The sequence below is a fragment of the Onychostruthus taczanowskii genome, unplaced genomic scaffold (assembly GCF_017590055.1).
Source record: "Onychostruthus taczanowskii isolate IOZ18803 unplaced genomic scaffold, ASM1759005v1 scaffold20, whole genome shotgun sequence".
NCBI lineage: Eukaryota > Metazoa > Chordata > Aves > Passeriformes > Passeridae > Onychostruthus > Onychostruthus taczanowskii.
Genome location: NW_024499240.1, coordinates 33,760 through 59,412, shown reverse-complemented (window position 1 = coordinate 59,412; position 25,653 = coordinate 33,760). Strand labels below are relative to the sequence as shown.

Below are 25,653 nucleotides of genomic sequence, written 5' to 3'. Positions count from 1 at the left end.
CAAACCCCCGCGGCTGCTGTACTGCTGTGTGCAGTGAGAGGATTAAAGGAGGGGAATGCTCCCTGTTAAACTGCTTGTCTGCATCTCGTTTTTTACCTCCTCTCTGTGGGTAGCCCACCTGCTGGAGCCCCAGTGGGCTCCAAGGGTCCCCCCTGGGCTGGGGGTGTCCTCTGCTGGGGTGGTTGTGCTGTCCCCATGCTCTGCATACCCCCACCAGAGCAGAGCTGCTGCTCCTGCCTCCCAAGGTGTGGCAGCTTCCCAGTGTGGGCATCTACCTCCCTCTTCATGGGCAGCAGAAAAATTCTGCCTGTACCGCTGCCACTGCCTGCCTGCCTGTGCTGATCCCTGTCCCGCAGTGCCCAGCTCTGGAGGCTCTGAACAGCAGTGTCTGGCTCCAGCTGCAGTTGTGTTAGCTCCCAATAGGAGCATTCTGGGGCCAGGGATTAACTTTCCCTGCTTACTGCTAATGCTCTGGCTATGCTGCCCCGGCTGGCCTCCGCTGCCCTTCGCCTCCAGCAAAGCTTGGCTGCCGAACCCAGACAGCGTGCCCTGCTCTTCCCATGCCCCGGCAGAACCCCTCCCTGCAGACAGGGACACAGCCACAGCTCTGCAAGAACATACTTTACTTCAAACACAAGGCAACATCAGTGCCAAGAGCAATGGCAGAGTGGGCACTCCCTCTGCCTCCCTCCAGCACAGCACCGGGATCTGGCCCGCAGCTCTGCTCCGGGCAGCAGCAACCTTCCTGGGGCACAGAGCTGCAGGGCTCCCATCCCCAGGAGGGGTCCCACAACATCCTCTTCTGCCACCCCCAGGGAAGGCAGCAGCTGGCAAGGGACCCATGTTTAGCAGCAGATCACATCCACAGCTCAGGAGCACAGACCAAGGCCCAGGCAGCAGCATCCAGGGCACAGAACACTCCAAATCCAACACACCTCCAGGACAGAGCAGCAGCTCTCCCCCAGGGCATCAATCCCCTCTGCAACAGGTCTGCAGGGCAGCAGGGATTAGGGCAGCTGCTTTTCCCCTGGCGTCACCACTGGAAGGGGATGGGCTCAGATCTGCGTGGTGTCCTGTCCCGCCGGTGCTGGCTGCAGCCCCTCCAGTTGGTGGAGGATTTCATTTATGCTGGGTCTCTCCTGGGGGTTCACTGTCATCATGGAGAAGAGCAGGCGCTGCAAGGCAGCCGAGTATCTGGAAGAAAGACAGCAAGGGGAGGACCCATGTGGTGCACAGGACAGGGGGCCACCCAGGAATGGGGTCACCCTCCCCAGCCCCTCACCTGGTTGTTGAGGGCAACGTGAGGGGGTTCTGAACCGCCAGAGCCACACTGTCACCCTTCTGGAAGATGGCATCATAGGGGCCCTCTCCAAACATCATGCAGTACAGCACACAGCCTAAGGACTGGAGCGAGGTGGGGTCAGTGCAGCCCTGCAGCAGCGGGATGGGGGAGGCCAGAGGGCTGGATCCTTACCCAGATATCCGTACGCTCATCTATCACGCACTGGCTCGGCACTGTGAAGAGCTCGGGGGCACGGTAGGAGATGGTGCAACGCTGGGCAGCCCAGTCCTGGAAAGAGGAGGATGGGGATGAAAGGACTGGAGCAGGGACAGGCTCATGGGGTGACATCCCAGGCCACCCACCTGCACAGCCATGGCCTCCCGAGAGCTGTTGACTTCGATGCGAGCTTGGTTCATGGAGCCCAGGTCCATCAGCACAGGCTGGTCATCCTCATCCAGCAGCACATTGGTAGGCTTGAGGTCCCTGTGGGGATGGACATCACTGAGTGCCCACTGGGGCCCCTGCCAATCTCCCCAGCCAGTGCTGCCAGCCCTCACCTGTGTGCATAGCCCTTGCTGTGGATGGCTTGCAGCCCACGGCAGATCCCATGGAGGATGAGGAGGATCCGCTGCTCTGGCATGAAGGTGCCTTTCTCCCGCAGTGCTTCCACCTCTCTCCAGAGGGTTCCCCCCTGGCAAACACAAGCAGCTGGTCACCACTGCCACTCCTGGGGTAGTGGAGCAGCCAGGAAAGCCCCCCTCACCTTCACATAGGGCAGCAGAAGCCAGGCTTCGTGCTTGGTGCCCTTCTCCACCATGCAGTGGGCCACCAGGCGCAGGATGTTGGGGTGGTCGAAGAGGCCGTGCATCTCCACCTCGTGCAGGGCGGCCTGGCGGTCCTCCTTGTCGTGGCACAGGATGCGCTTCAGGGCGTAGAAGCGCCCATCCCGCAGCCCCTCCACCAGGTCCACATAGCTGAAGCCCCTGCAAGGAGTCAAGAATAGCGTGGGTTGAAGACTGTGATATCCATGCTGGGGCCCTGTGCCCAGTCTCATCTACAAGCACCCAGGGGAGGGGGAACAGAGGGTGGCATGAAGTCCCCAGGTATGCACATGTTCCCATCTTGCAGGCATCTGTGAGGAACCCAAAGCATCACCTCTGTGTATGAAAAACCCCACTGGCTCAATCATCCCCACTGCCATGGCTCCAAGCACCCACTTCTGAGAATGACCAACCCTTCCCTGTCACTCAGCAGGAGAATCATCTATCATGCACGAGCACCCCCAATGCTGAAGCATCATCCCTCACCAAGTCTAAGTACTTCCCCAAGGTGACCTGAACTCAAGCATCTCCCCACCCTGCCCGAGCATCCCGTGCCTGAGTGTCACCCCATCCCCAAGCATGTCCGCATGCACAACCACCCCCCACGCCTGAGCATCACCCCAATGCCAAATCATCTCCCGTGCACAAGCACCTCCATGCCCGAGCATGCCGCCACACCCAAGCCCTCCTCCTGTACAAGCACCCCCAGCCCGCGCACCTCCATGCCCGAGCATCCCCCACACACAGGCACGCCCAAGCATCCCCCCCACGCCCGAGCACTCCCTCGGCCCTCGGACCCCCCTTGCCCGAGCATCCCTCCCGGAGCTCGGGGCCGCCCGCCCGAGCCCCCCGCGCCCCAGCCCGCGGCGCACCCCTCTGCCAGGCGGTGGAGCAGGAGGTACCGCGCTCCCCCCAGGCTGACGGTGCCGCGGGAGCAGACGCACAGCGCCTGCCCCATCGCCCGTGCGCGTCATCGCCCGGTGCCGCGCGTCACCGCCGCGTCTCCGCCGCGTCACCCCGGGGCGGGGCGGCACCGCCTCCCGCTGCCCGCTGCCGGGATCTGCCGTCCCTGCGCCCGGCGGCTCGGCCTGTCCTGCAGCACCTCCCGGCACCCCTGTCACTAGCTCTGTCAGCAGCTTCAGCCCTCGGCCCGGGGACGTTTTCCTTGCCCTCATCCAGCCGCAGCAGCAGCAACCCTCCGATCAGAGCTTTCCATCACCACCTCTGATGGAGCAAGCGGGCTGAATTCTATGGAGGGCTTCTGCCTGGTGGTGACACTTTCACGAGGCCCCTTGTCCCCTCACTTTGATTGTCACTCCCCACCGCACTGGGCACCAGAGGTGTGCCCGCCGGCCGGAGCTGGCTGTGCCGCCCGCATCCCCTGCTGGGTGGGCTTTGCGGGGCTGATGCGCGGCCGGCCCGACGTGGAGGGTCGGAGCCGCCACCCCTTTCCCGTGGTCCCGCCCCAGCTGTTCCAGCTGCCTGAGCTTGGGACAGGGAGAAGGAAGCGCTGGCCAAGAGCCTTCCCGCATCACGTGGTGGCGGGGGCCACGTCCAGCCTCGTCCCGCGTCCCGGGCCTGCCGGGCACCCGGCGAGCATGGGACTGCCGGCGCTCGCCCTGCTGCTGGCAGCGGGGCTCCTGCGCACGCAGGTTAGCAAACGAGGGTGCAAAGTCTGGGCGAAGCGCGCAGGACTGAGCTGGGAAGGAGCCTCCCGAATCTGCCTTCCCGATCCGTCTCCCTGCTCGGCATGCTATAGCTCCCCTCTGCAGCAGCCCATGTCCTGCCACAATGTCCCAGCTTGCATTCCCAGCTCCTTCCCTGCCCTCGCAGCACCCACCCCAGCAGCACCGTCCCCACAGAGGCCGCCAGCTCAGCCGCCGGGTGTTTGATTAGCGGGGAGGCTCAGCTCCCCGCTCCTGCTCTCCCAGGACAGTTCGGCCCCGTCAGTGCCTGTCCCGGGAAGCACGGGAGGGGGCGGCTGGGCTCGGGGAGGTTCTGCAAGCCTCCAGCTCTTCCCTTTTCCTGCAGGCCTCCCCTTCGGCGCGCTCCTTCCAGCTGGATTACGAACACAACTGCTTCCGCAAGGACGGTGCCCCTTTCCGCTACATCTCGGGCAGCATCCACTACGCCCGCGTCCCGCGCCCTGCCTGGAGGGACCGGCTGCTCAAGATGTACATGAGCGGGCTCAGCACTGTGCAGGTGTAAGCCATGGCGACAGCCCTGGTGGTGCACAGCCCGCAGCCACCACGGGGTTTCTGGGATCAGTAGGAACAGAGACACGGATGTTGTCTGACCACGGGGAGCAAGCACCAACATTTGCACTTGGCTGTGACCCCCCACCCCCAGGTCACCCCTGCTAGACACAAGCATGAGTGTGGGCTAGTTCCAGTCCAGCCCAACTTGCCATACTCAGCTCAGGCTGCAGGCCAACTTCCAGAAGCAGAGGGACCAGCTGGTGGGATGGTTCCCTGTTGTGCTGTCCTGTCGTGGTGTCCTTAGCCCCTGCATGCTGATCTCCCCTCTCACCTCAGCTACGTCCCCTGGAACTACCATGAGACACTGCCAGGAGTTTATGACTTCTCTGGGAACCGGGATGTGGAAGCCTTCCTGGACCTGACAGCTGAGCTGGGACTTCTGGTGATCCTGCGGCCAGGGCCCTACATCTGTGCAGAGTGGGAGATGGTGAGGCTCCCAGCCTGGCACAGAGGGGTGACGGGTGGTCTGGGAAGGGCACAGCAGGGTTGGCCCTTCTGGCTGCCGCACTGACTCCAGTGCCGTGCCCGCTGTGCCCAGGCTGCTCCCAAAGGCCACAGGCCGTGCTGGTGCCAAGCACTAGCATTGCACGACCCATTTCAGCAGTGTGCAAGCCCAGGTTGCTGAGCAGTTTCTGTGCCTCCCTCTCTGCCGTGTGTGTTTTTCCAGGGTGGCTTGCCTGCCTGGCTGCTGTGGAAACCAGACATCATCCTGCGCACTTCCCACCCTGGTGAGGATCAGCACAGGGCTCTGGCCACCATGTCCTTACAGCCTGGTGCTAGTCCTGGCATCGTCTCCACACACCTGCCAGCTCTGCCTCTGTGGTCTTTCCCATCATCTTCTCCATCCTTTGAGAGCCCCATAGTTTGTACTCCACTTCCCCATCTCGCTTGACCCTGCCCCATCTGCTGTGTCTTCCTCCTGGCAGGCTGGCTGCAGGTGGGCTGGGGTGGATGCTGCAGCCAGCCCCTGCCCTGCCTCTGTCCCTCCAGCCTACCTGGCAGCTGTGGACTCCTGGCTCCATGTCCTGCTGCCCAAGATCAAGCCACGCCTGTACCACCAGGGAGGGAATATCATCAGTGTGCAGGTAAGGTGCTGTGAGGCCCAGCCCTTTGCCCTGCTCTGGGTTGTCTTTGGATGTGCCCCAAAAAGCCACCAGTATCCCCTACACAAATACCTTACCCAGCAAAGCTCGGATAAATCCCTCCTAACTACTGGACCTAGATTTAAATCCAAGGACTGGGAATCTGAGGTACCACAGCTGTGGTTTGAGGGACAGAGCTGACAGAGCTGGAGCTCACAGTGGGACTGGAAGGTTATGCTGAGGACTCCCCTGATGATGTCCAGAGGAAAGGGGGGAGGTTGGTGCTCATCCCAGTGGGCAGCGGGACCTGTCTGCAGCCCTGCCACATGCCTACTGTATGCCAGTCCCTGCCCTGCTCACAGGTGGAAAATGAATATGGGAGCTACTACGCCTGTGACTATGGATACCTACGGCACCTGCTGGGCTCCTTTCGGGCGCTGCTGGGGAGCGAGGTGCTGCTCTTCACCACCGACAGCGCGCGAGCGGAGGAGCTGCGCTGTGGCACGCTGCAGGGGCTCTACGCCACCATTGACTTTGGGCCAGGTATCCCTGTGGGGGAGGAGGAGGAGGACGCAGAGGATGTGGGTGCCTTCTCTGTCCTGCTCAAACCTCCCCCTCTGCACCTGCACAGGATCCAATGTGACGGAGGCATTTGGTGCCCAGCGCCGCGTGGAACCGAAGGGGCCCCTGGTGAGCTTGGCATGGATGCTGTGGGGGAATGACCCACAGCGGCTTTGGGGAGGCAGAGGCGCCAGGCAGTGAGGCAAGGAGGGGCGCTGGGCCCAGGCTGCAGGTGACAGTCTCTTTGTCCTCCAGGTAAACTCTGAGTACTACACAGGTTGGCTGGACTACTGGGGCGAGGCACATGCCAGCACCAGCGCGGCGTGGGTGGCCCGGGGGCTGGAGGACATGCTGCAGCTGGGAGCCAGCATCAACATGCAAGTAGTCAGCTGGCAGAGGGCACAGCCACCAGGGGAGTGGGCATCACCTCTTGCCTTCATCCCACTGGGATCAGGCCAGCAGGGACTGTGGGTGCTGGAGGGAAGGGGCAGTGCCTGGTGAGCCCCTGCTGGGTCTGTGGGGTTGCTGACCAGGCTCTCTGGGGTGTGTCATAGGTACATGTTCCATGGAGGGACGAATTTTGCCTACTGGAGTGGTGAGTAGAGCCTTGCTCTAGGGAGAGGGGGGGCACGCTGCAGGGCTGGGGGGCTTTCCTCGGCCATCCCTGAGAAACCTGCTTCAGGCTCTTGTTCTGTCCCATGGGGCAGGTTGACAGATAGCCAAGGGCCCTTAAACCCAAGCTTGTCTTCTCCTGGGGACTCCTTTCATGCCTGTGCAGGGGCTCACAGTTCTGGGTCATGCCCCCACATGGCACTGCAGCCAGCCTGGGGTTGGGTTCCATGCCCTGGGCTGTGCCAGAGCCCCTTCTTTGGCCAGGTGCTGACTACAAGGGCCAGTACAAACCAGTGACCACCAGCTATGACTACGATGCCCCCCTCTCGGAGGCAGGAGACCCCACTGAGAAGCTGTTTGCCATTCGCACGGTCATCAGCAAGGTAACGAACCTGGCAGAATAAGGGCACAGTACTGGGCACTGCTGCTTGTGTACCAGCAGGGCAAGGGACATCTCCCTGCTTGCCATGGGGCAGATGACAGTCTGCTGTTCAGTTCCAGCCCGTGCCAGCTGGTCCGATGCCACCTGCCACCCCCAAGTACGCCTATGGCCGGGTGGCCCTGCGGAAGGTGAGTTCCTGTCCTGAAGGCTGTACTGCCCCAGCGTGGCACTGCTCAGCTGCCCAGCACCCATCCCTCTCTGCAGTATGCTGACCTCCTGGATGTCTTGGATGTACTGTGCCCCTCTGGGCCCATCCAGAGCCAATTCCCTCTCACCTTTGAGGCCCTAAAGCAGGTGAGAGGCTGGCTGTAGTGGTGGACGCTGAGGAGACGCTCCTGTCTGCCTGACCCTGGCTCTGGGGCAGAGGAGCAGAGCTCACTTCAGGCTCCATTTCCCTTCCTGTGCCACTGCACTGTGTCCTGCAGGTCCATGGCTTTGTGGTGTACCACACACAGCTGCCCTGGGATGTCCCAGACCCAGCCACCCTGGGTGCTGCTCCCCACAGCATCTGTGACCGTGGCTATGTGATGCTGCAGAAGGTGAGGCTATGGGAGCACACCAGTCCCTGGGACAGGGCTCTAGAGGGCTGTGGGACCTGCTGGCAGTGGGGCTGTGCCATCCGAGGGTCTTGGGGACAGCCAGGGTGCCAAAAGCCATGCTGAGCCTTTGCAGGGTGGCTCTTGGGCCCAAATTTGCCTCCTCTGGGGGCAGAGAGCAGCCCTGGCTCTGGCGGGCTGGCAGCAGGATGCTGTGTGCCTGCAGGACTACCAGGGAACGCTGGAGCGGGACGGGGAGACAACACTGCATGTCACAGGCAGGGCAGGGGACACTCTGGACATACTCATGGAGAACATGGGCAGGATCAGCTTCGGGGCCAACACCAGTGACTTCAAGGTAAGGGGAGAGGGCCCTGAGGCTCCAGAGGGGATGGCCTGGCAACCCATAGGACCAAGCACTCTCTCTACTGCCACCTGAGACAGAGTCCAGCCTTGGAGGGGCTAATCCCAGTCCTACTCCCTGGTTCATCTCAAACCTGCCAGGACAGGGCTCAGAGACTAGCACCCCTCTCCCACTTATGCTGCCACAGCTGCCAGGGCCCTTCACTCCTTAGAGGGGATCCCATCCCACCTTCACTGCTGTCTGGGGGACATGCCCTGGGGTTGCCAGTGTCCTGGTAGATACTGCTGCTTTATTTCCCCTCCTGTTCCATCTCAGGGCTTGCTGGGAAACCTCTCATTGAACTCCAGGCCTCTCAGCAACTGGCTGATCTATCCCCTGGCCATAGACACTGCAGTCCAACAGGGCTGGCCCCACGCTGCTCTGCCAAAATCAAGCAGTGGGGGCCGAATGGGGCCAGCCTTCTACACTGGAACCTTTGAGACACCTGACAGTGCCTGGGACACCTTCGTGAAGTTCCCAGGTTGGAGCAAGGTAAGGCAGTGCATAACTGGGAAAGGGGATAAGAGTGGACCAGGACACAGCTCAGTCCCATCTCCGTCCTCTTCCAGGGACTGCTGTGGATAAATGGCTTCAACTTGGGCCGGTACTGGAGCTGCCGTGGGCCCCAGCAGACGCTCTTTGTGCCTGGCTCGGTGCTGCACGCTGGCCGCCCCAACAACATCACAGTGCTGGAGCTAGAAGGGGCACCTCCCGCTCCTCTCGTGCTCTTCCTTGACCGACCCCTTTACAACAGGACCCTTGGCTGCAGCACCACGGCCACAGAGTAAACACTGCTGGGCACTGGCCTTGCCTCTCACTGGGGCTGGGGAGATGGCAGGGGGCTGATGAAGCACAGGGGCTAAGGAAAGGGGCACAGCTCCTGGCACAGACCTCTGGAGACAGGCAGGGCCTCTGCTACTGGGTAAGGGACTCAGGACTGAGCTTGATTTGCATGTCAATGCCACACTCATCCCAAACAGTTCCAGTGACCATGCTGATTCCCCCATGGCCAGGGGGTCAAGGCACCTCTTTATTGACAATGTAGGCGGAGGAAGTAGTTGCTAACATGACGGCTGAGATGCTGATGGCAGCCAGGAGAGGAGAGGTAAAAGCACAGCCTTGATGGTGTCCACAGGCATGGCTGGAGGTAGCTCAGGGCTGCAGGGTCTGTATGTGTCAGGATCTGTCCTTACACCTACAATAGCAACCTATGAGGTAGCCATGAGAAAAGCTGGCAGCAGGACCCCTGGCTGAAGCCAGGCCACCAAACAGTCCCAGCCCCTCACACTAGCACATGGAGACCTCTCAGTTATTAACTTTGTCAGAGTTACCACCCAGAGTGATATTCATGCCCAGAGCCTTGCCAGAGCTGCCCTGGAGAGTGACGTGGCCAGCTCAGTCCCTCTGACCATCACTGCTGCACAGCCAGTGCTCAGCCATGTCCCACCACGGTGGTCCTTGGCAGGTGGCAGCAGTCTCCAGCGTTAGGTGCGGCCAGCCTGGGCCCGGCGGTGCGTTTGCAGGCAGGCCGTGGAACAGAAGGAGAAGTCGAGGTAGTGGAAAGGGATCCGTCCCAACAGGGACTCTCCACACTGCCAGCAGCGGCTGCAGGAAAGAGCAGAGCTGGCCCTGAGCAAAGGGGACACTTGCAAAAGGGTTAGAAGAGGAAAGGATTCCCTGCCTGGACTGTGACACAAGACAGCAGCAGCCTGAGGGAGCTGGGGCTCCTCTGCTCTCACAGGGCTGATGTGCTCACCCAGCGGCCTGGCCAGGACATACTCCCTGGGGGAGATGCTCTGTCAGAGTGTGATGTGAGGCACCTGGAGGCAGCATGAACATTTAGGGGCTTGGCCCTATAAAGGTTTTAAAGTCCCTGCCCGATAAGCATGGGGAGTGCTGGCTGCCAACAAACCTGGTGGAGTGGCAGAGGAAAGTAAACAGGGACATGGGAATGGCAAGTTGGCTTGCTGTAGAATTGACTGCAAGTGCACCAAGTCATCCTTAGCACAATATTTCAGGGGAGCAGGGCAAGAGAGGGAGGAAAACTTTTACACAAGCACTACCGGGAATTGAGTGGTCAGGAATAGCTTTTGGACTGGAAATGAGAACTGGAGCAAGAAAGGCAGGGAAGAGCTGTACTGACATGGGAGAATTTATCTTCAGAGCCATGCTGCTGGGATGGTTACCTGATGTTGGCAAGAGTCGTGCCGGTGTCCTGCAGCTGTGCAGCCAGCCTCCGCTCAGCAGCCAGTGCCCTCTGGGGAGCAGAGACAGCTCAGCCCCTGGGAGCTGCTGGGCCCAGAGCCCACCACATCAGCACTGCCCTGTCTGGGCTGGATCCCCTTCCCAATCCTCACCTTCTCCCTGTCAGACAGGGCTGCAAACCACTGCTTCTTTTCCTGCTCCTGCTCCCAGCGGTGCCGCTCCTCGCGCTGTGCTTGCTCCCGTTGCTTCCGCTGGGCTTTCTGTGCCCGCTTCTTCTCCAGCTTCTTGGCCTCCATCTCCTGTGTCAGGGGCCCAGGCACCTGAGGGCAGGCAGCATCTCCCACTGAGCCGGGGCAGTGCACAAGTGGGAAAGAAGAGCTTTGCTCTGGGGTTCCCCTCTGGGGCTCCAGTGCGGGCAGAGGGCAGGCACCCACCCTGGCACGGCTGTAGTCGTACTTGTCTGGATGGTCCACCATGAACTTGCGGAAGGCATTGCGGGTCCGTCTGTCAGCAGAGATGCAGTATGGGGTCCTCTCCTGCCTGTCCCTGTGAGACAAGGGAGACCAGCTCGCTCACACTGCCATCTTACTGTCTGCATCCCGCTGGGCTGTGAGCCCAGAGACCCCAGAGATGAGCAGTGTGTACTGCAGGCCACAGTATCACAGCCAAGGAGGGGAAAGTTCCTTTTTCCTATACCAGAATCTTCCGAGTCCTTGCCTCTCAAAGGCCCTGCATGGGGCTTTTGTCTCATCCTGGCCCTTGGAAATGCCTACCAATAAACCTGGGTGCACTTTGAGGCAGCGCCCACCTGCTGCCATGCCAGACCAGGCAGGCAGAGAGAAGGGTGGTTCAGCTCCTGGGCCTGCCATAAAAACCCCAGGCTGTCCCCGGATAACAGTGGCCAGTACTGGCTGTCCCTGGACAAGAGTGGTACCAGTTTCCTGTGGCTGTGGGGAGTGAATTGCTAGATTCCCACAACAGGGGTTGTGAACCACTGGGTGCCCTGCAGCCATACCTGAGGGCAGGGTCTGCCCCTGCCTCCAGCAGCAGACACACAGCCTCAGCCCTGCCAGCCTGTGCTGCCACATGAAGCAGGGTGCAGCCACGCTCGTCCACGGGCTGGTTCAGCAGGGAGCGGGCCATATCCAGAGATTCCCCATCCTCACTGTGCTCTGGCAGGCCCCCATTCTCTGGCACGCCCAGGAGGTGCCGCAGTGTCTGCACATCCCCTGTCTTGCAGGCAGTGAACAGAGCATCGCAGAGCTGGGTCTGAGGGTCTCCTGTGAGAGAAGAACAGGAGAGGAGTCCAATGGGCACACTGGGCTGAGCAGCACTCTGGTCTGCCTAGAGAACACACACAATGTATCAGCTTGCTAGCTGGATTTGGGCACTGCAGCATCTCCAGCACCCTCAGAGTCTGTGACCATGCGCTATGGCATTGCTAGGCACTGTTGTCAGCAGCCAAGTCTCCTCCTGAAGTAAGACCCACTCCAATCCCCCCACCACACCTGGCTTAGCCAGGTGTTGCCTGGCCCCCTTGGCTCCAAACACACAGCTCACTCAAAGGCACATGACTTCACTAAAGACTTCCCAGATGCAGCTGTTCTTGGCATCTGCAGGACAATGTGCTCTTCACCCCACTGAAAAGCCACCAGTAAATGGGGCAGGCATCCAGCCAACACAGCTCCCAACACCACTTACCTCCACTGCTCCAGGGAAGCAGCCCAGGCTCAGCCTCCCCCTGCAGCTCTGCCACTGGCTCCAAGCCAGGCTGCCCACCAGTCTCTTTAGTACAAGGCCCTGCACAGGCAACACGTGAGGAAGAGGGTCAGAGTCAGCCTGCATCCCAGCCATGGCCTTCCTACACTGACCCTGCCAGTTCTTCCCTCACCTTTCTCCACCTTCTTGTCCCTCTTCTTCTTCCTTTTGTGGTTTCGCTTGGGCATCACTTCGAACTCCCGGAGGTCCAAGGTCCCCAGTGTCACTTCCACAGTCTCCAGTTCTGCAGGGCTTTCTTCCTCCTCTTCCTCTTCCTCCTCTGGGGCTGAGGGGGGTGATAAGACTGGGGCTAAGCCTCCACACACAGAACTAATCACCTGGGGCTCTGAGCCAAGAACACCCTGTCTTTCTCTTGTCCAGCCGCACTCTGCAAATCTGGCCCATGCCATAACATCAGACCCCTCCTGCTTTCTCAAAGTCACGTCTCCCTCCATGGTTCAACTCACCAGCTGTGTCCTCCTGCGGGGGATCCACCTCTGCCTTCTGCTGCCTCTTCTGCCAGACCTTCCGGGGGGACCCAGTGATGTCCTCCAGTGGCGTGTCCTTCCCTGGGCAGCAAGGGTGCTCCCGTCATTGCCTGGGGACAGGGAGCACCCCATGTCTCCAGGGACTGAGGGCTGAAGAGCTAGCACCTCCACCCCACAGGGTAGCGTCCCCTAATGCACAAGGGACCACGTCACCCCACCTGCCCTGACCCACAGGCACAAGGGCTGGTGCAACTCAACCCACCATACACCTGCAGGCTGGCCAGCATGGCGTGGACTCGCAGCACCTCTCGCAGGGTGGGCCTGCGGGTGCTGAGGGGGATGTGGCAGATGCGAGGGTCCCCTCGGGTGAGGGGTGGGTTCCTGCCACCGAAGAGCAGCGCACGGTTGTGATGAGGGGCCCGGAGGAAGATGCGTTGAGCTTCCTTCAGGTGCTCTGCCCAGGCTGCCAGGAGGTCCTGAATATCCTGGGGAGAAAGGAGAAGCTTTATGGGATCCTGAGCACACTGTGAGGGCACAGGTAGCTCTGGAGCAGGGACAAATCCAGAAGAGAGTAGCCTCAGTTGGGCCCTGCCCCTTTTCCAGAGCCCACCGCCCCTGCCGTGCCCTCTGGCAGCAGTGTGGCACCACCTGTCAGAGCAGCCTGGAGAGGAGCACTCCCTGCCGGGAGCCCAGCGCTGCCTCCTCACCTGGAGCAGCGCAGCCTCGTTGTAGCGGCGCAGGGAGGCCCCAGCAGACCTGGGTGCTGCCCCCGGGGTCTGGGCATCCCGAAGGCCCTGGGCTGTGCCCCGCCGTGCTCGCACCGTGTACCGGTGGAAGGTCTTGTGCTCCTGCACCTGCAGGCTGCGGAGAGGGGCAGGCACGAGCAACAGAGCTTAGTGTGTGTGGCGTTAACATGCAAAAGCAGCTGCAGCTGACTGTGCCCAGAGGGACAGTCCCGCTGTCCCCCTGTACTCACCCCCGGAACACTGCTCCTGCGAAGTGCCCGCCACCCATCATCAGCACAACCCAGCACGTGCTTGCACCGAGGCTCTGCAGTGACGCTGTCAGCTCCACCGGCTCCTCAATGTCACCCTGCTACACAGACACCCTTGCTAGCACCCATGGCATTACCTCCTTACCTCCTGCTGTCCCCAGGACAGAGAGCAGCCTCTCTGCTAGCACCACAAGCAGGTTTCCGGGAGCACCCCAGAGCCAAATAACAGGCCACCAACAAATCTGGCGCTCTGACCTGGCACCAGAGTCCACCCTTCCTATCACAGGAGGGAGGAGACTGTCAAAGAGACATCTACACCCCAGTGCTACCCACCTTTTCTGGACTCCCTCTCACAAAAAGCTGGGCAGTGACTTGCCTTCCCAGGGAGCAGCACACAGCGGTAGGCAGAGATGAGCTGGCCCTTGGCATTGCGGAGCAGCACTTTGTGGGAGCGGGGAATCTGGGGGGTCTGGCGAGTGTCACTGACAGAGGGCAGCAACTCCGACTCACTGCTCACTTCAGAGCTATCTGAGTCAGATCCTGAGATGCTGGAAACATCACCTGCAAGGAAAAGAAAATATACAATGAAACAAAGCAAAGATTACTGAACAGCCTCCCCAAAACTCTCTAGGTGACTTCAAGGGCACTTGCAGAGTGCCCACGACCCCAGAAATGTTCTGTCAAATAACCCTATATATCACAAACAGGCTGTGACCCGGGGAGATAGCACTTTGTGGCTCTGATCCCCAGACATGCTTAGGCAGGGGCTCAGTTAAAGCCTACAACAAATCCTAACGGCTCAAGAGCAGTGCTGGATCCTGAGAAGACACCACAGGGACAGAATAAAGGAACCCTGCGCTAGCAGAGGGCTTCATCCCTGTACAGAACCCCAGTGAGGTTGCTGACAGCCCCTGGGCCCCAGTGCAGACAGTCCAACCCCTCACCTGTGCGGGTTTTCTCCTCAAACACTTCTTCAGGAAGTGTCCGGCGCCCCAGGAGTCGCTGCTTCAGGTTGAAGCGGTGCCAGTCAAGACGGTAGTGCTCAGTCTGTGGAGCAAAAAAGTATGAGCTGGCAGCACCTTGGTTGTCCGTGAAAGCCATCACCACCAAGGGCATGAGGTGACAGACCCCAAGGACTAAACTGATGCTGGGCTCCTTCAGTGGTCCTGACTGGAGAATCACAGTATATTAAGGAGTTACCCAGGAAATTAATCTGAACAAATACAGGCCTGTGCTGCACTTACCCTTTACTTCCAGTAAATGATACTGTTAACTGATAACATACGAGGCTTTCTCATGGGTTGTGAGCAGTGGGCAAACAGCCAGCACTGGGCTGCACCATGCTGGGGGCTGAGCTTCCACAGCAGGACCCCAGCAGTCATGCCAGCCCCACTCCCACTTCACACTGCTCAGCCCTGCTCACCTGCTCCTCCCGGCTCCCAAACACCTGCCCGCAGGTCAAGCAACACATTCTCTCTGGCACCTCGGCGACCCCATGGGCCTTCTCCTCACAGCTGGCTGCTGGGGCCGGGCCGCGCCGGTGGCGGCGGCGGCGCGGGGCCCCGCTATGGCCCACTTCGAGACGCAGTACCAGCGCCTGGAGAGCTCCTCCACCGAGTCTCCCCCCGGTGGCGGCGACCTGCTCGTCCACGTCCCCGAGGGCGCCAAGTGTGAGCGATGGCACCGGCACCGGGGGTTGGGGCCTGGCCGGCGGCGGGGTGCGGAAGAGGCCGGGGCGGCAGGGGAGAGGCTGGGCGCCACGGGGAGCCGGGGTGCCCGCTGCGGGGCTGGGCTGGGACCTGGGGTGCCGGGGGCAGCGGGGGAAGGGCTGCTTGTGCTGGTGACAAGAGCAAGGGTGGGTGTGCTGAGGACCCCTCACCCTGTGCTGCTTCTTCCTTCAGCTCCGTGGCATCACATCGAGAACCTCGACCTTTTCTTCTCTCGCATATCCTTTTGCAGGGCGAGGGTCAGGCGGGATGTATCCCCCTCCTCCCGGCTCTAAGTACAGGGAAAACATGGAGCTTTGTGTAGCTTGGAGCCTGGGCAGTGTCAGCCATCCCTGTAGGGCACTACACAGCTCCAGAGGGGCTGGCAGAACCCCCTGTACCTTGGGATGCTGTCACTTGACCCGGGGTCATACAGGTGCTTCTAGGAATTCTTGGGAAAGTGACGATGATACTGTTGGCATTGCAGTTAATGTGTTATATTCTTAACAGGATTTTAGTGCTGGTGTGGCATTTACAATCAGAGTAGTACAGGATTTCTGTAGGCAGAATAAGTAGTACAATTTTATAAGTAGCATAGAACACAGTTTTATAGTATCTCCTAGTTTGTGGTTTCTAATCAGCTGGACTCTTTACAGATCTGGACATATATTAATATATGATTTGCTGTATCAATATAATGATAATAATGAAGACTCAAAAATCACATAAAAGAATTGGAGTCATTCACTTAGTCCTCATTGGAAGCAGATGACAATGGGGGTATCCCTGGCTGCTGGGGGGTCCTGGGTCTCCCTGTCCACCAGCAGCTGTGATACCAGCTCCCACTTAGGATTTGTAACTCCTTGATTTTGTGGATAATGCTCCGGGTGCTGTTAATACTTCCCTCTTCTGTGATGGGGTCATCACCTCTGTTGGGCTGGCCAAGTGCCTGGGACCTTCAAGGACAGCACGGAAGAGAGTAATCAGCCCGGTGCCAAGGAATCTTGAGGCCCATGGGGAGGGAAAGCAGAAACCCGTTTGATTTATCTACTTGGTTCACAGGACCTTCAGCGCCTGATAACTGGGCAAAGGGTGACCCACTAATAGGTGACACCCTCGGTGACACAGAAGGGCTGCTTGCCTTATGAAATGGTGTCAGATATGCTGACCACATTGCTGGGGGCGGGAGTGGATGCCAGGTGCCACTAAATGCATTTTTGTCTGTCTCTGTCTTGTCCTGCCCTGTCCTAGCCACTTGTGCAGCCTGAGTGCAGGCTGAGTTTCTGCTCTGTGCTGAGCAGACCCCCACTATGGGTGTTGAGTGCAGGTAGAAAGGAGCATGAACAAAGCCAAGCCCCTCTACCCCAGCTGTGCTTTACCTGGGCAGAGTGTGTTTTCCTGCACTGGGGAACCAGCTTGCTGATGAGTAGGGGTGGGAGAGATTTTTTCTTGGTGGTGAAGGGAGACTTGGCTGAGGAGCTGCAGAAACGAGTGGGACAGAAGCCTCTTCATCCTTCATCAGAAAGGAGTCTGCTGTTTTCCTTGACTGCAGCTTTCACGTCTATAACCTGCATCAGAAGAATGGCTTCACTTGCATGCTCATTGGAGAGATCTTTGAGCTCATGTAAGTGCAGCTTCCCCCCTGTTGTGGCTGCTGGGGAACAGCCATAGGCACTTGCCAAGCACTTGCAGCTGTGTGGGTGGAAGGGCTCCTTTCGTAATTGCCCTGTCTCCCCTTCATCAGGGTTTTCCATGCCCCAGACCTGCATTTCACTTTGAGGAACCATTGCCTGTGAGCATTCCTGCTGCCATGGCTGTGGGATTGCATCTCCGTGGCACATGACCCTGGCTGCTTCACGTTTTGTGGTGGAGCAGAAGGGTGATTCCCTCACAACACTTCTCTTTTTTCACAGGCAGTTCATCTTTGTGGTGGCATTCACCACCTTTCTTATCAGCTGCGTTGATTATGACATCCTCTTTGCCAACAAAGCATTAAATCACAGCCAGCATCCCACTGAGCCTATTAAGGTGACTCTGCCAGATGCCTTCCTGCCTCCAAATGTCTGCAGTGCAAGGTAGGGGCAGTGGAGGGCATGTTAGCCACTGCTCTTGTTTTCCTAAATACTCAGGGCTCCTGTCTGGGCCTGTGTCCCACTACTTGCCTCTTCTTGCTTGCAGAATCCAGGCAAACAGCTTCCTCATCTGCATCCTGGTGATAGCTGGGGTTTTCTGGATCCACCGACTCGTCAAATTTATCTACAATATCTGCTGCTACTGGGAGATTCACTCTTTCTACATCAATGCCCTGAAGATCCCCATGGTAAGCTGCTGAGCAGGGGCTGCCTGCAGGGCTGCATGGGAGGGTCATGGGAGCCATTTGCTGGTGGTTGCAACTTGCCTTCATGCCTCTCCTCTTCTCAGTCAGACTGAGCACTCTTCCCTCTGCTCCATAACCACATGATCTCCTTTCAGCCTCTTCTCCAGCAGCCAGTTTATTCCGTGTTAACCTCTCTGTGCTCAGTCTGCCTCTCCGCCTGCTGGCGCGTGCCTCTGCCATATGCCACCCAATATGTGTATTCTTCAGCAGTGGCCTTTTCTGTGATGCCTTCCACAGAGAAAGCATAAGTGAGGGTATCCTCGTACATCCCTGGGATGTGAACAACCTCAGCTTCCTTGTTTACTTGGAAGGCTTGTAGCTACTTAGTTGTGAAGGTCACACAGCAGATCAGTGTGTCACAGATGGGGTTTGAGGCTTGCATATACATCCTAGTCCAGAGTCCTTGCTCTGATGAACAACATGAAAAGGCATGTGCACATCCTTTGGAGGGAGAAAGTATCTTGAGAAAGGTGGGGTGAGCTGAAAGGCTTGGATTGTGCCCAGTTTTTCCATGGGCTCCCTTTGGGACGCTGCTTAAGTCCCTTCCGTGTTTGTTTCTCCCTGCTGACTCCAAATGGCAGCTCTGGGAGGAACCGTGGAAGCCTGGATCTGTGTTTATGCCTCCAAGGAAGCTGGTGCATGCGTGGCTGGGAAACAGTCATCTGTGCTAATCTAGGGGGTAAAGGGCACCGAGGCAAGGTGTGGGGTTTGCCTGCTGCAGGCTGAAGTGGTGCCAGAAGGTGCCTCACGCCCTGGTGTTGCATGCACTTTGTCAGCACCCTGAGGTGTGTGCTGGGACCTGCTACTTCAATGGGCTTAGCCTGGCTTCTGTCCCTGGATACTTCTTGCTCCTAATCTTGCTGCTTGTCCACCTTCCAGTCCACCCTGCCCTACTACACCTGGCAGGAGGTGCAGGCCCGCATTGTGCAGATCCAGAAGGAGCACCAGATCTGCATCCACAAGAAGGAGCTGACAGAGCTGGACATCTATCACCGCATTCTCCGCTTCAAAAACTACATGGTGGCCATGGTGAACAAGTCACTGCTGCCCATCCGCTTCCGCCTGCCCCTGCTGGGAGACACCGTCTTCTACACGCGTGGGCTCAAGTACAACTTTGAGCTCATCTTCTTCTGGGGTCCCGGCTCCCTCTTTGAGAACGAGTGGAGCCTGAAGGCTGAGTACAAGCGGGCCGGGAACCGCCTGGAGCTGGCTGAGAAGCTCAGCACTCGCATCCTCTGGATCGGCATTGCTAACTTCCTCCTCTGCCCCCTCATCCTCATCTGGCAGATCCTCTATGCTTTCTTCAGCTACACGGAGATCCTGAAGCGGGAGCCGGGCAGCCTGGGTGCGCGCTGCTGGTCTCTCTATGGCCGCTGCTACCTCCGTCACTTCAACGAGCTGGACCACGAACTGCACTCGCGCCTCAGCAAGGGCTACAAGCCAGCTTCCAAGTACATGAACTGCTTCATCTCCCCGCTTCTCACCATCGTGGCCAAGAACGTGGCCTTCTTTGCTGGCTCCATCCTGGCTGTGCTCATCGCTCTCACCATCTACGATGAGGACGTGCTTGCGGTCGAGCACGTCCTGACCACGGTCACCCTGCTCGGGGTGGGCATCACGGTGTGCAGGTGAGGTGGGTCCGTGCTGCCCCCGTGCTCCTGGCAGCGTTGTAGGGAGCAGTGGGGCTGGCAGCAATCCATGTAAACATGCTCTTTGTTTGCAAATGGATGTGAATCTGTGTGAATGAGGGGCATGGCTGGGGAGAGGTAGTGATCCTGGCTGCAGTGGTTGTATGGTATGAGGGGCTGGTCTGGTCGGAAGGTTACAGGTAGAGCTGTGATATGGGCCAGTCACCCTGCCCTCCCAAGATGACATCTCCCAGAAACTGAGGTGTAATGCTGTGATGTTTCCCTGTCCTGTCGTGCAGGTCTTTCATCCCTGACCAGCACCTGGTCTTTTGCCCAGAGCAGCTGCTGCGAGTTATCCTGGCACACATCCACTACATGCCTGACCACTGGCAGGGCAATGCCCACCGCTACGAGACCAGGGACGAGTTTGCCCAGCTCTTCCAGTACAAAGCGGTGAGCTTGGCTTAACTGTGGGGCGGGGGACTTACCCCCATCACAGGACAGAGAAGGTGCTGGAGAGCTCAACAGCTCCTGGGCTCATAGGGGAACAAGGCAGCATCCTCAGAGATACCCTGCCCCAGAAGATGGAGGGCTACCTCTGGGGTCTGTTTTGGTATTGTGGGTTTTTTGACCCTCAAGTTTGTGCTGAACCCATCATTTCTGTGCTCAGGTCTTCATCCTGGAAGAGCTCCTGAGTCCCATCATTACCCCTTTGATCCTCATCATCTGCCTGCGGCCCAAGTCCTTGGACATTGTTGACTTCTTCCGTAACTTCACCGTGGAGGTGGTGGGTGTGGGTGACACCTGCTCCTTTGCCCAGATGGACGTGCGCCAGCACGGCCACCCTGCGGTAGGTCCTGTGCTGCCCACCAGCATGTCTGGTCCTTGAGACCCGTGAGAGGCCTGAGCTCACCACTCCTGGCAGCCCACAGCCCAGCCATCCTCCTCTTAGTAGGGTGTCTGGGTTTGGCAACACAGGTCACCAGCTCCAGAAGGCTCTTGTGGCCCAGCTGTGATTATTGACCAGATGCTTCGGGAATCAGGCTGTGTCATGTCATTGCCTCTTTTTACAGCCAAGGGTTCTGTGTCCTCAGGAGAGTGAAATGTGGACATTGAGAAAGTGTGACCACTTCTCTCCTGCTTGTGCTCAGGACAGAAGCAGTCTAGAGGAAATAGGAAGCATTTTCCTCTATGAAAAATCTGTGATGGAGGGGAAAGGGGTCCATCTGTTTTGTGTGCCTTGGAATTTCGGTTACTTGCCTAGGGAAAGACTTCCTAGTGACACAGTCATCAGCTAGGAAGGAAGTGAACTCATTGTGGCAGGAAGCTTTTAAGAAGAGTTATTTGTTGACTGTGATTGTTCCTGTCTGTGTGACTGTTCCAGCTCTCCAGTTCCCTTGCAGCAATTCATGTTCTGGGGTAGAGGTGGAACAAACTGTGTTTGTTGCTGCTTCTCCTGAGATAGCTGAATGAGCGTGGGGACTTCTGGTGTAGCACCTGCTACATAGGGAGCCATGGCCTTGCATGGGCTGGGTGTTGCATGCTTTGCCCGGACTGACTGCAGGATTCCCAGGGCTGGCAGGGTTGTAAAGCAGATCCTGTCTCTCATTACCTGTCTGTTGTCCACAGTGGATGTCAGCAGGAAAGACGGAGGCCTCCATTTACCAGCAGGCTGAGGATGGCAAGACAGAGCTATCCCTCATGCACTTTGCCATCACCAACCCCAAGTGGCAGCCACCCCGCGAGAGCACAGCCTTCATCGGCCTCCTGAAGGAGCGGGTGCACCGGGACAGCAGCGTGGCTCTGGCTCAGCAGGCTGTGCTCCCTGAAAACGCCCTCTTCAGCTCCATCCAGTCCCTGCAGTCAGAGTCAGAGGTACCCAGGCTCAGGGCATGTGGGTTGTTCTTGGGGTGCTTGCTACATGCTGGGAAATTCATTGTCAGGTCCTCTGGGTAATTTTTCCCTTGCCTGGGATGTATCTGGGGATGAAAATGTGGTAGGTCAGCACAACCTGGGACACTTCTGGGTTTCTAGAGAAGGTGACAGGCTGTACTAGAGCCCTGTGAGATGGGAGAGGGGCCAAGATAGCCTAGCTCTGTGTGTCTGGTGAGATCAGTCCTCCAGCTCTACACAGGACAGTGACTCTTTCTCTTTCAACTCCGCAGCCTCACAGCCTGATTGCCAATGTGATAGCAGGCTCCTCAGCACTGGGCTTCCACATGAGCCGGGACGGACAGGCTTCCCGCCATCTCTCAGAAGTGGCCTCGGCTCTGCGTTCCTTCTCCCCACTCCAGTCTGCCCAGCAGCCTTCCAGTGGCTTCCAGGCATCGGGAAGGGACGGAGAGGGAGCCCAGCCTCGTGGTGCCAGTGCCATGACAGCCTCTGGGTAAGCTGCTGGCTGGAGAAGGGCGGCCAGACACCTTGGACATTCCTTTACCCTTTGCCCAAATGCCGTCCTGTTGTCGTAGATGCATGGTGGCATTTATCTTTGAAGCCTGGACAGCAAGGGACATTCACAAGCAGAGTTAGACTCAGGTCTAGGTGCTGGTGTCAGGTGCTAAGCCTGGCCCCAAAGGATAGTGTCAGTGTCCTATTGTTCTCCTGTAGGTACTACACTGGTGAGAGACCCCCATGTAGGGAAGACGCAGTGCTCTAGCAGGGCTGGTGTATTTTGGGAGATGCTGCAGAGGGACCTTTTCATACCCAGCTCAGGAGCAGATCTCTGTGAGCCTGACATTAGAGTGGGGAGGGGCTGGGCATTGTGGGGGCATCTGGGCAGGAAACACTACTGGTGTGTTCTGTGGCAGTGCTGATGCAAGGACCGTGAGCTCGGGGAGCAGCGCCTGGGAGGGTCAACTGCAGAGCATGATCCTGTCAGAGTATGCCTCAACTGAGATGAGTCTTCATGCACTCTACATGCACGAGGTGAGCAACCCAGAGCTGGTCTGGTCAGAGGGACATGGAGCAAGGCAGGCAGGACTGGGCTGCCCTGTCCATTGTGATGAGAAAACAAGTGTGTATGCAGTGCTGCGGACAGGGTGTGTTTGGGCATCTGGTTTCTCCCACACAGCTGAGTCACTCATGTTTTGGCTTGCAGTTGCACAAGCAGCAGGCCCAGCTGGAGCCCGAGCGGCACACTTGGCACCGCCGAGAGAGTGATGAGAGCGGGGAGAGTGCCCACGAAGAGCTGGAGGCTCAGCGGGGTGGCCCCGTCCCCATTCCCCGCTCTGCCAGCTACCCCTTCTCCTCCCCACGGCAGCCTGCCGAGGAGACAGCCACACTGCAGACCGGTTTCCAGCGGCGATACGGCGGCATCACAGGTAGGGAGCCAGGGCAGAGGGCTGACTTCAGGTCAGAGCTCTGTAAGCGATGTCCTTTATGGACTGGCACGAGCAGCCTGCCTGCTGCTAGACACTGGCGGTCCCCCAGGTAGCTAATCTAATTTCTTGCCTCTCTTGCAGACCCAGGCACAGTGCACAGAGCCCCATCACATTTCTCCCGCCTTCCTCTGGGAGGCTGGGCTGAGGACGGGCAGTCAGCGAGGCACCCAGAGCCTGTGCCAGAGGAGAGCTCAGAGGACGAGCTTCCGCCACAGATTCACAAGGTAAGGGTGATGCCTGTGGCTGAGAGGGGCAAGGTGTACTCTGATGCCAGGTTGGGGTGCTGGCAGCTGGCACCAATTGGGGAGCTGTGGTGCTGGCACCACAGTAGGTGCCACGTGCTCTCTCTGTTTTGCAGGTATAGCCTGGTAGGCTGGGGATCTCATGGGGCTTGCAGATTGGGAGCCACCTGGACAGCAGGATGTGGCATGGACTTGATTCTTCTCCTGTACTGAGTGGACATTTTGTTGCCATCAATTGCTGAAGAGACAAAACTTGCCAGGCCAGCGTCTTTGCTGTGGCACTTTGTGTCTAGCCAATGTGTCAAGTCAACGCCACTCTGACTTGTGGGCTGAATGCGTGTGTGAGTACATACCTGTGTCTGTGTTCACATCTGTGTCGTCCGTGTCGGAGGATCTCTGCAGAGCCTGTGGAAACTGATGTGACGGGACTAGCAGTGAGGAGCTGCTGGTAGACTGGTTTGGAGGTGGCAGCAGCAGATGCTCTTCAAAGGGATGGGAGATGGCATCAGCTCCATCCAGATGTGCACCCAAAGCTGGGACCTGCTGTCAAAATGAGGGCAGGAGTTGTTGAGGGTGGTCTGAGGGAGCTCAGCCTGTAGCACCACACTGCCCTGCCTGCAGCCCTGAGAAGGTGCCTAGGACCACGTTAGTCCTCCCAGAGAGGACCAGTGTTGTGCCTCTCAGCCCGGAGCAGACAACAGTGAAGCAGTCACCCAGCCTTCTGTCCCAGACCCTGCAGAGGGATGGGCCCTGGTGGCTGCTGCTGGTATGAGTGCAGGTGGGAGATAGAGCTGGTGGGAACGGCTCTGGTTTGATCCAGGGATGCTGCAGCTCTTCCCTGACTCATGACATCTGGCCCATTCCTTGCATGCAAGAAAGGGTCATTGGAGTGATGCCTCCGTGCCAGGGCAGCAGCATCCTCCCATGTATAACACCTATGGGATGATGGGCTACTAGTGGGCCCTCCTGCAGTGCCAAAGAGACCCCAGTGTGGAGCAGCCCGTTATCTTCCAGGAGTGCTCACAGCCCACTCAGAGCCTGACCTGGAGGTCTTGTGCTCTGTGTGTTGGTTCCTTTTCTCCAGGCACAAAAAAGGCCTTTTTCCCCATGCCCAGGTGCTGTTGCATTGGTTTTGTCCTTCTGATGCAGCTGTTCCTGTTGGACTGGGCCTTTCCTCTTCCCTGGCAAAGGGTTTGGTTCATCTCAAATCTTGCCCAGAGGTTCCCAGCTCCTCCTTTCCTCCTGAAACCTTCCTTTTGCTTACAACATGGTTTCAGCTGCTGTGGAGACCATGCAGCTGTCTCATGCCTGGCAGAGCAAGGAGGGGCATCCTGAACCCAGAAGGGAGAGGCACACCTCAGGCTAAGCTTGGGATGGTGGTGAGGAATCAGGATACCAGTTGTGCAATGTAGCCTCAGACAAGACCTTCCCACCATCCTTCTGTTTTCCCTCTTTGCAGCTTCTGGGGAATTGCATCCCAGCTAACTCCTGCCCACTACTTACTTTCCATTCCCCTTGCCTCTGGCAGGGGCTGCTTGCTTTTGTCATGCGCTCTGCGAGCACTGCACATCCTCCTCTGCTGTCTCTGGAGTCCAGGGCCATCCCTCTTCGCGTGCCAGGGTTATTGTCCTCTGCCCTTTGATCCTGGGACAGCTCTAAGCCACCTGCTGCCAGTGCTTCTGCACCCGGGTAGTCCGGGCATGAGCAGGGCCAGGGCGCTTGCACAGGGGCAGGCTCTTTGGGGTAGCAGGCTCCTTATTGCCATGGGGAGGGCTGGAGCTACAACTGCTCTGGGGTCTGTATGAGATCAAACGGAGTGTTCTAAAGCAGAGCTCAGGGTGGGGATCAGCTCTTCAGTGCTGGGGTCAGGGCTCTGTGGACCTGGCTGCTGCTGGGGTCCTTCCATGGAGAAGTGGCTGCAACTGCTCCACAGCAGCTTCAGCTTGGGGCTGTCATGGCTTGGTGAAAGAAAGCAGAAGGCAAATGTCCTAGGAAGCCAGATTTTTCAGTGGCTTCTCTTGGTGCCCAGGCTGCTGCCTCCCCTCGCTGGGCCTATGGGACACTGTGTCTGGGCTTCTCAATGGAGTTGCTGCTGGTCTGTACAGCCGAACGGCTGGAGGCAGTGCCCTGGGGCAGGGGGAAATTCTGGATCTTTCCCTGGGCTGGCAGGAGGGAGAGGCCAGGCACAGCAGGCCCAAGTCTTTGCCGCATGTTTTGCTTGTGTTGTCAGTGTCCCATGTGCATGGCGAGCCACTCTTCCTCATCTCTTCCTGAGATGTGCGGGCACGGAGGTCCCTGGGGAGTACAGTGTCATACCCCCGTGCCCTCGCTGTACAGCTGTATAGCCGTCTAATAAAGATGGGGTGTATCATCCCTGCCTGTGTCCGAGTCTCCCTTCGCTCTGTGGTACCGTGCAGCCCACCTGCGCTGGCCTGCGCTGCGGCGGAAGGCTGGGAGGAGCCTGCCGCCTGCTCCGGCGGCACTGGCAGCTCCCAGGAGCGTAGTGGCAGCCGCGGGAGGAGGCAGGGGCTATATTTATCCCCGAGAGGGCAGTGCCCCGTCCTGCCTGACCTCTGTGGAGGCCCCGCAGGGGCTCTTGGGGCTATCGCGACAGCGCAGGGCCGGGCTGGCGGCGGCGATAAGGAGAGCGGGGCGTCTCGCGGCGGAGGCGGAGACCCTCCGCGGGCACCGGCCTGGGAGTGTGTCCCACGGCACCGACCCCTCCTCATCCCCGGCGCTGCGGGGGAGGTCCGTGCCGCCCGGGGCTGGGCACGGGGGCCCGGGGAAGGGACACACGCAGGGGTTGCGCTGCCGGTGCCGGTGCCGGGAGGAGGCGGGCGGGCAGGAGCCGGCGGTGCCGGCGCGGGGCGGGGAGCGG

The 25,653-nt window shown here is 58.9% G+C and overlaps 5 protein-coding genes across 7 annotated transcripts in view; 3 read left to right on the top strand and 2 right to left on the bottom strand.

Annotated features, from left to right (window-relative positions):
• Nucleotides 1-606: 606 nt before the first annotated feature.
• On the bottom strand, nucleotides 607-3,185 carry STK16 (serine/threonine kinase 16). The gene is made up of 7 exons (XM_041403411.1): nucleotides 2,976-3,185; nucleotides 2,046-2,265; nucleotides 1,840-1,973; nucleotides 1,645-1,765; nucleotides 1,475-1,570; nucleotides 1,283-1,404; nucleotides 607-1,194 (listed from the first exon to the last, which is right to left on the bottom strand). The coding sequence occupies exons 1-7, from the start codon at nucleotides 3,059-3,061 to the stop codon at nucleotides 1,056-1,058; spliced, it is 918 nt and encodes a 305-aa protein (XP_041259345.1). The 5' UTR covers nucleotides 3,062-3,185; the 3' UTR covers nucleotides 607-1,055.
• Nucleotides 3,186-3,352: 167 nt separating this feature from the next.
• On the top strand, nucleotides 3,353-8,876 carry GLB1L (galactosidase beta 1 like). Of its 2 annotated transcripts, none has more exons than XM_041403407.1 (16): nucleotides 3,353-3,755; nucleotides 4,135-4,307; nucleotides 4,638-4,788; nucleotides 5,029-5,089; nucleotides 5,352-5,446; nucleotides 5,806-5,986; nucleotides 6,075-6,133; nucleotides 6,260-6,381; nucleotides 6,559-6,599; nucleotides 6,881-6,999; nucleotides 7,112-7,186; nucleotides 7,341-7,352; nucleotides 7,484-7,597; nucleotides 7,821-7,952; nucleotides 8,274-8,489; nucleotides 8,567-8,876. In XM_041403407.1, exons 1-16 carry the CDS (start codon nucleotides 3,354-3,356, stop codon nucleotides 8,783-8,785), a joined length of 2,172 nt encoding a protein of 723 aa, XP_041259341.1. In that variant the 5' UTR covers nucleotide 3,353; the 3' UTR covers nucleotides 8,786-8,876. The 2 variants fall into 2 exon arrangements, with proteins under 2 accessions (XP_041259341.1, XP_041259339.1); XM_041403405.1 differs by having other exon boundaries at nucleotides 7,263-7,352.
• A 117-nt stretch (nucleotides 8,877-8,993) lies between these two features.
• On the bottom strand, nucleotides 8,994-13,791 carry ANKZF1 (ankyrin repeat and zinc finger peptidyl tRNA hydrolase 1). The gene is made up of 12 exons (XM_041403408.1): nucleotides 13,776-13,791; nucleotides 13,425-13,543; nucleotides 13,156-13,309; nucleotides 12,711-12,933; nucleotides 12,428-12,529; nucleotides 12,094-12,246; nucleotides 11,904-12,002; nucleotides 11,218-11,482; nucleotides 10,637-10,748; nucleotides 10,355-10,522; nucleotides 10,184-10,254; nucleotides 8,994-9,602 (listed from the first exon to the last, which is right to left on the bottom strand). The coding sequence occupies exons 2-12, from the start codon at nucleotides 13,463-13,465 to the stop codon at nucleotides 9,482-9,484; spliced, it is 1,509 nt and encodes a 502-aa protein (XP_041259342.1). The 5' UTR covers nucleotides 13,466-13,543; nucleotides 13,776-13,791; the 3' UTR covers nucleotides 8,994-9,481.
• Nucleotides 13,792-14,972: 1,181 nt separating this feature from the next.
• Nucleotides 14,973-25,148, top strand: ATG9A (autophagy related 9A). Its single transcript, XM_041403403.1, has 14 exons — nucleotides 14,973-15,112; nucleotides 15,344-15,387; nucleotides 16,708-16,772; nucleotides 17,062-17,223; nucleotides 17,327-17,468; nucleotides 18,405-19,153; nucleotides 19,453-19,606; nucleotides 19,824-20,003; nucleotides 20,783-21,028; nucleotides 21,319-21,539; nucleotides 21,961-22,078; nucleotides 22,251-22,473; nucleotides 22,615-22,757; nucleotides 22,892-25,148. Exons 1-14 carry the CDS (start codon nucleotides 15,010-15,012, stop codon nucleotides 22,895-22,897), a joined length of 2,556 nt encoding a protein of 851 aa, XP_041259337.1. The 5' UTR covers nucleotides 14,973-15,009; the 3' UTR covers nucleotides 22,898-25,148.
• Nucleotides 25,149-25,303: 155 nt separating this feature from the next.
• ABCB6 (ATP binding cassette subfamily B member 6 (Langereis blood group)) overlaps nucleotides 25,304-25,653 on the top strand; it is a 6,916-nt gene continuing 6,566 nt past the window's right edge. The window contains exon 1 of one of the 2 annotated variants that reach the window (XR_005952559.1): nucleotides 25,304-25,523. The gene's annotated coding sequence lies outside the window, so the exon portion shown is untranslated. The remainder of the gene's footprint in view (nucleotides 25,524-25,653) is intronic. The other variant, XM_041403404.1, reaches the window with a different exon arrangement.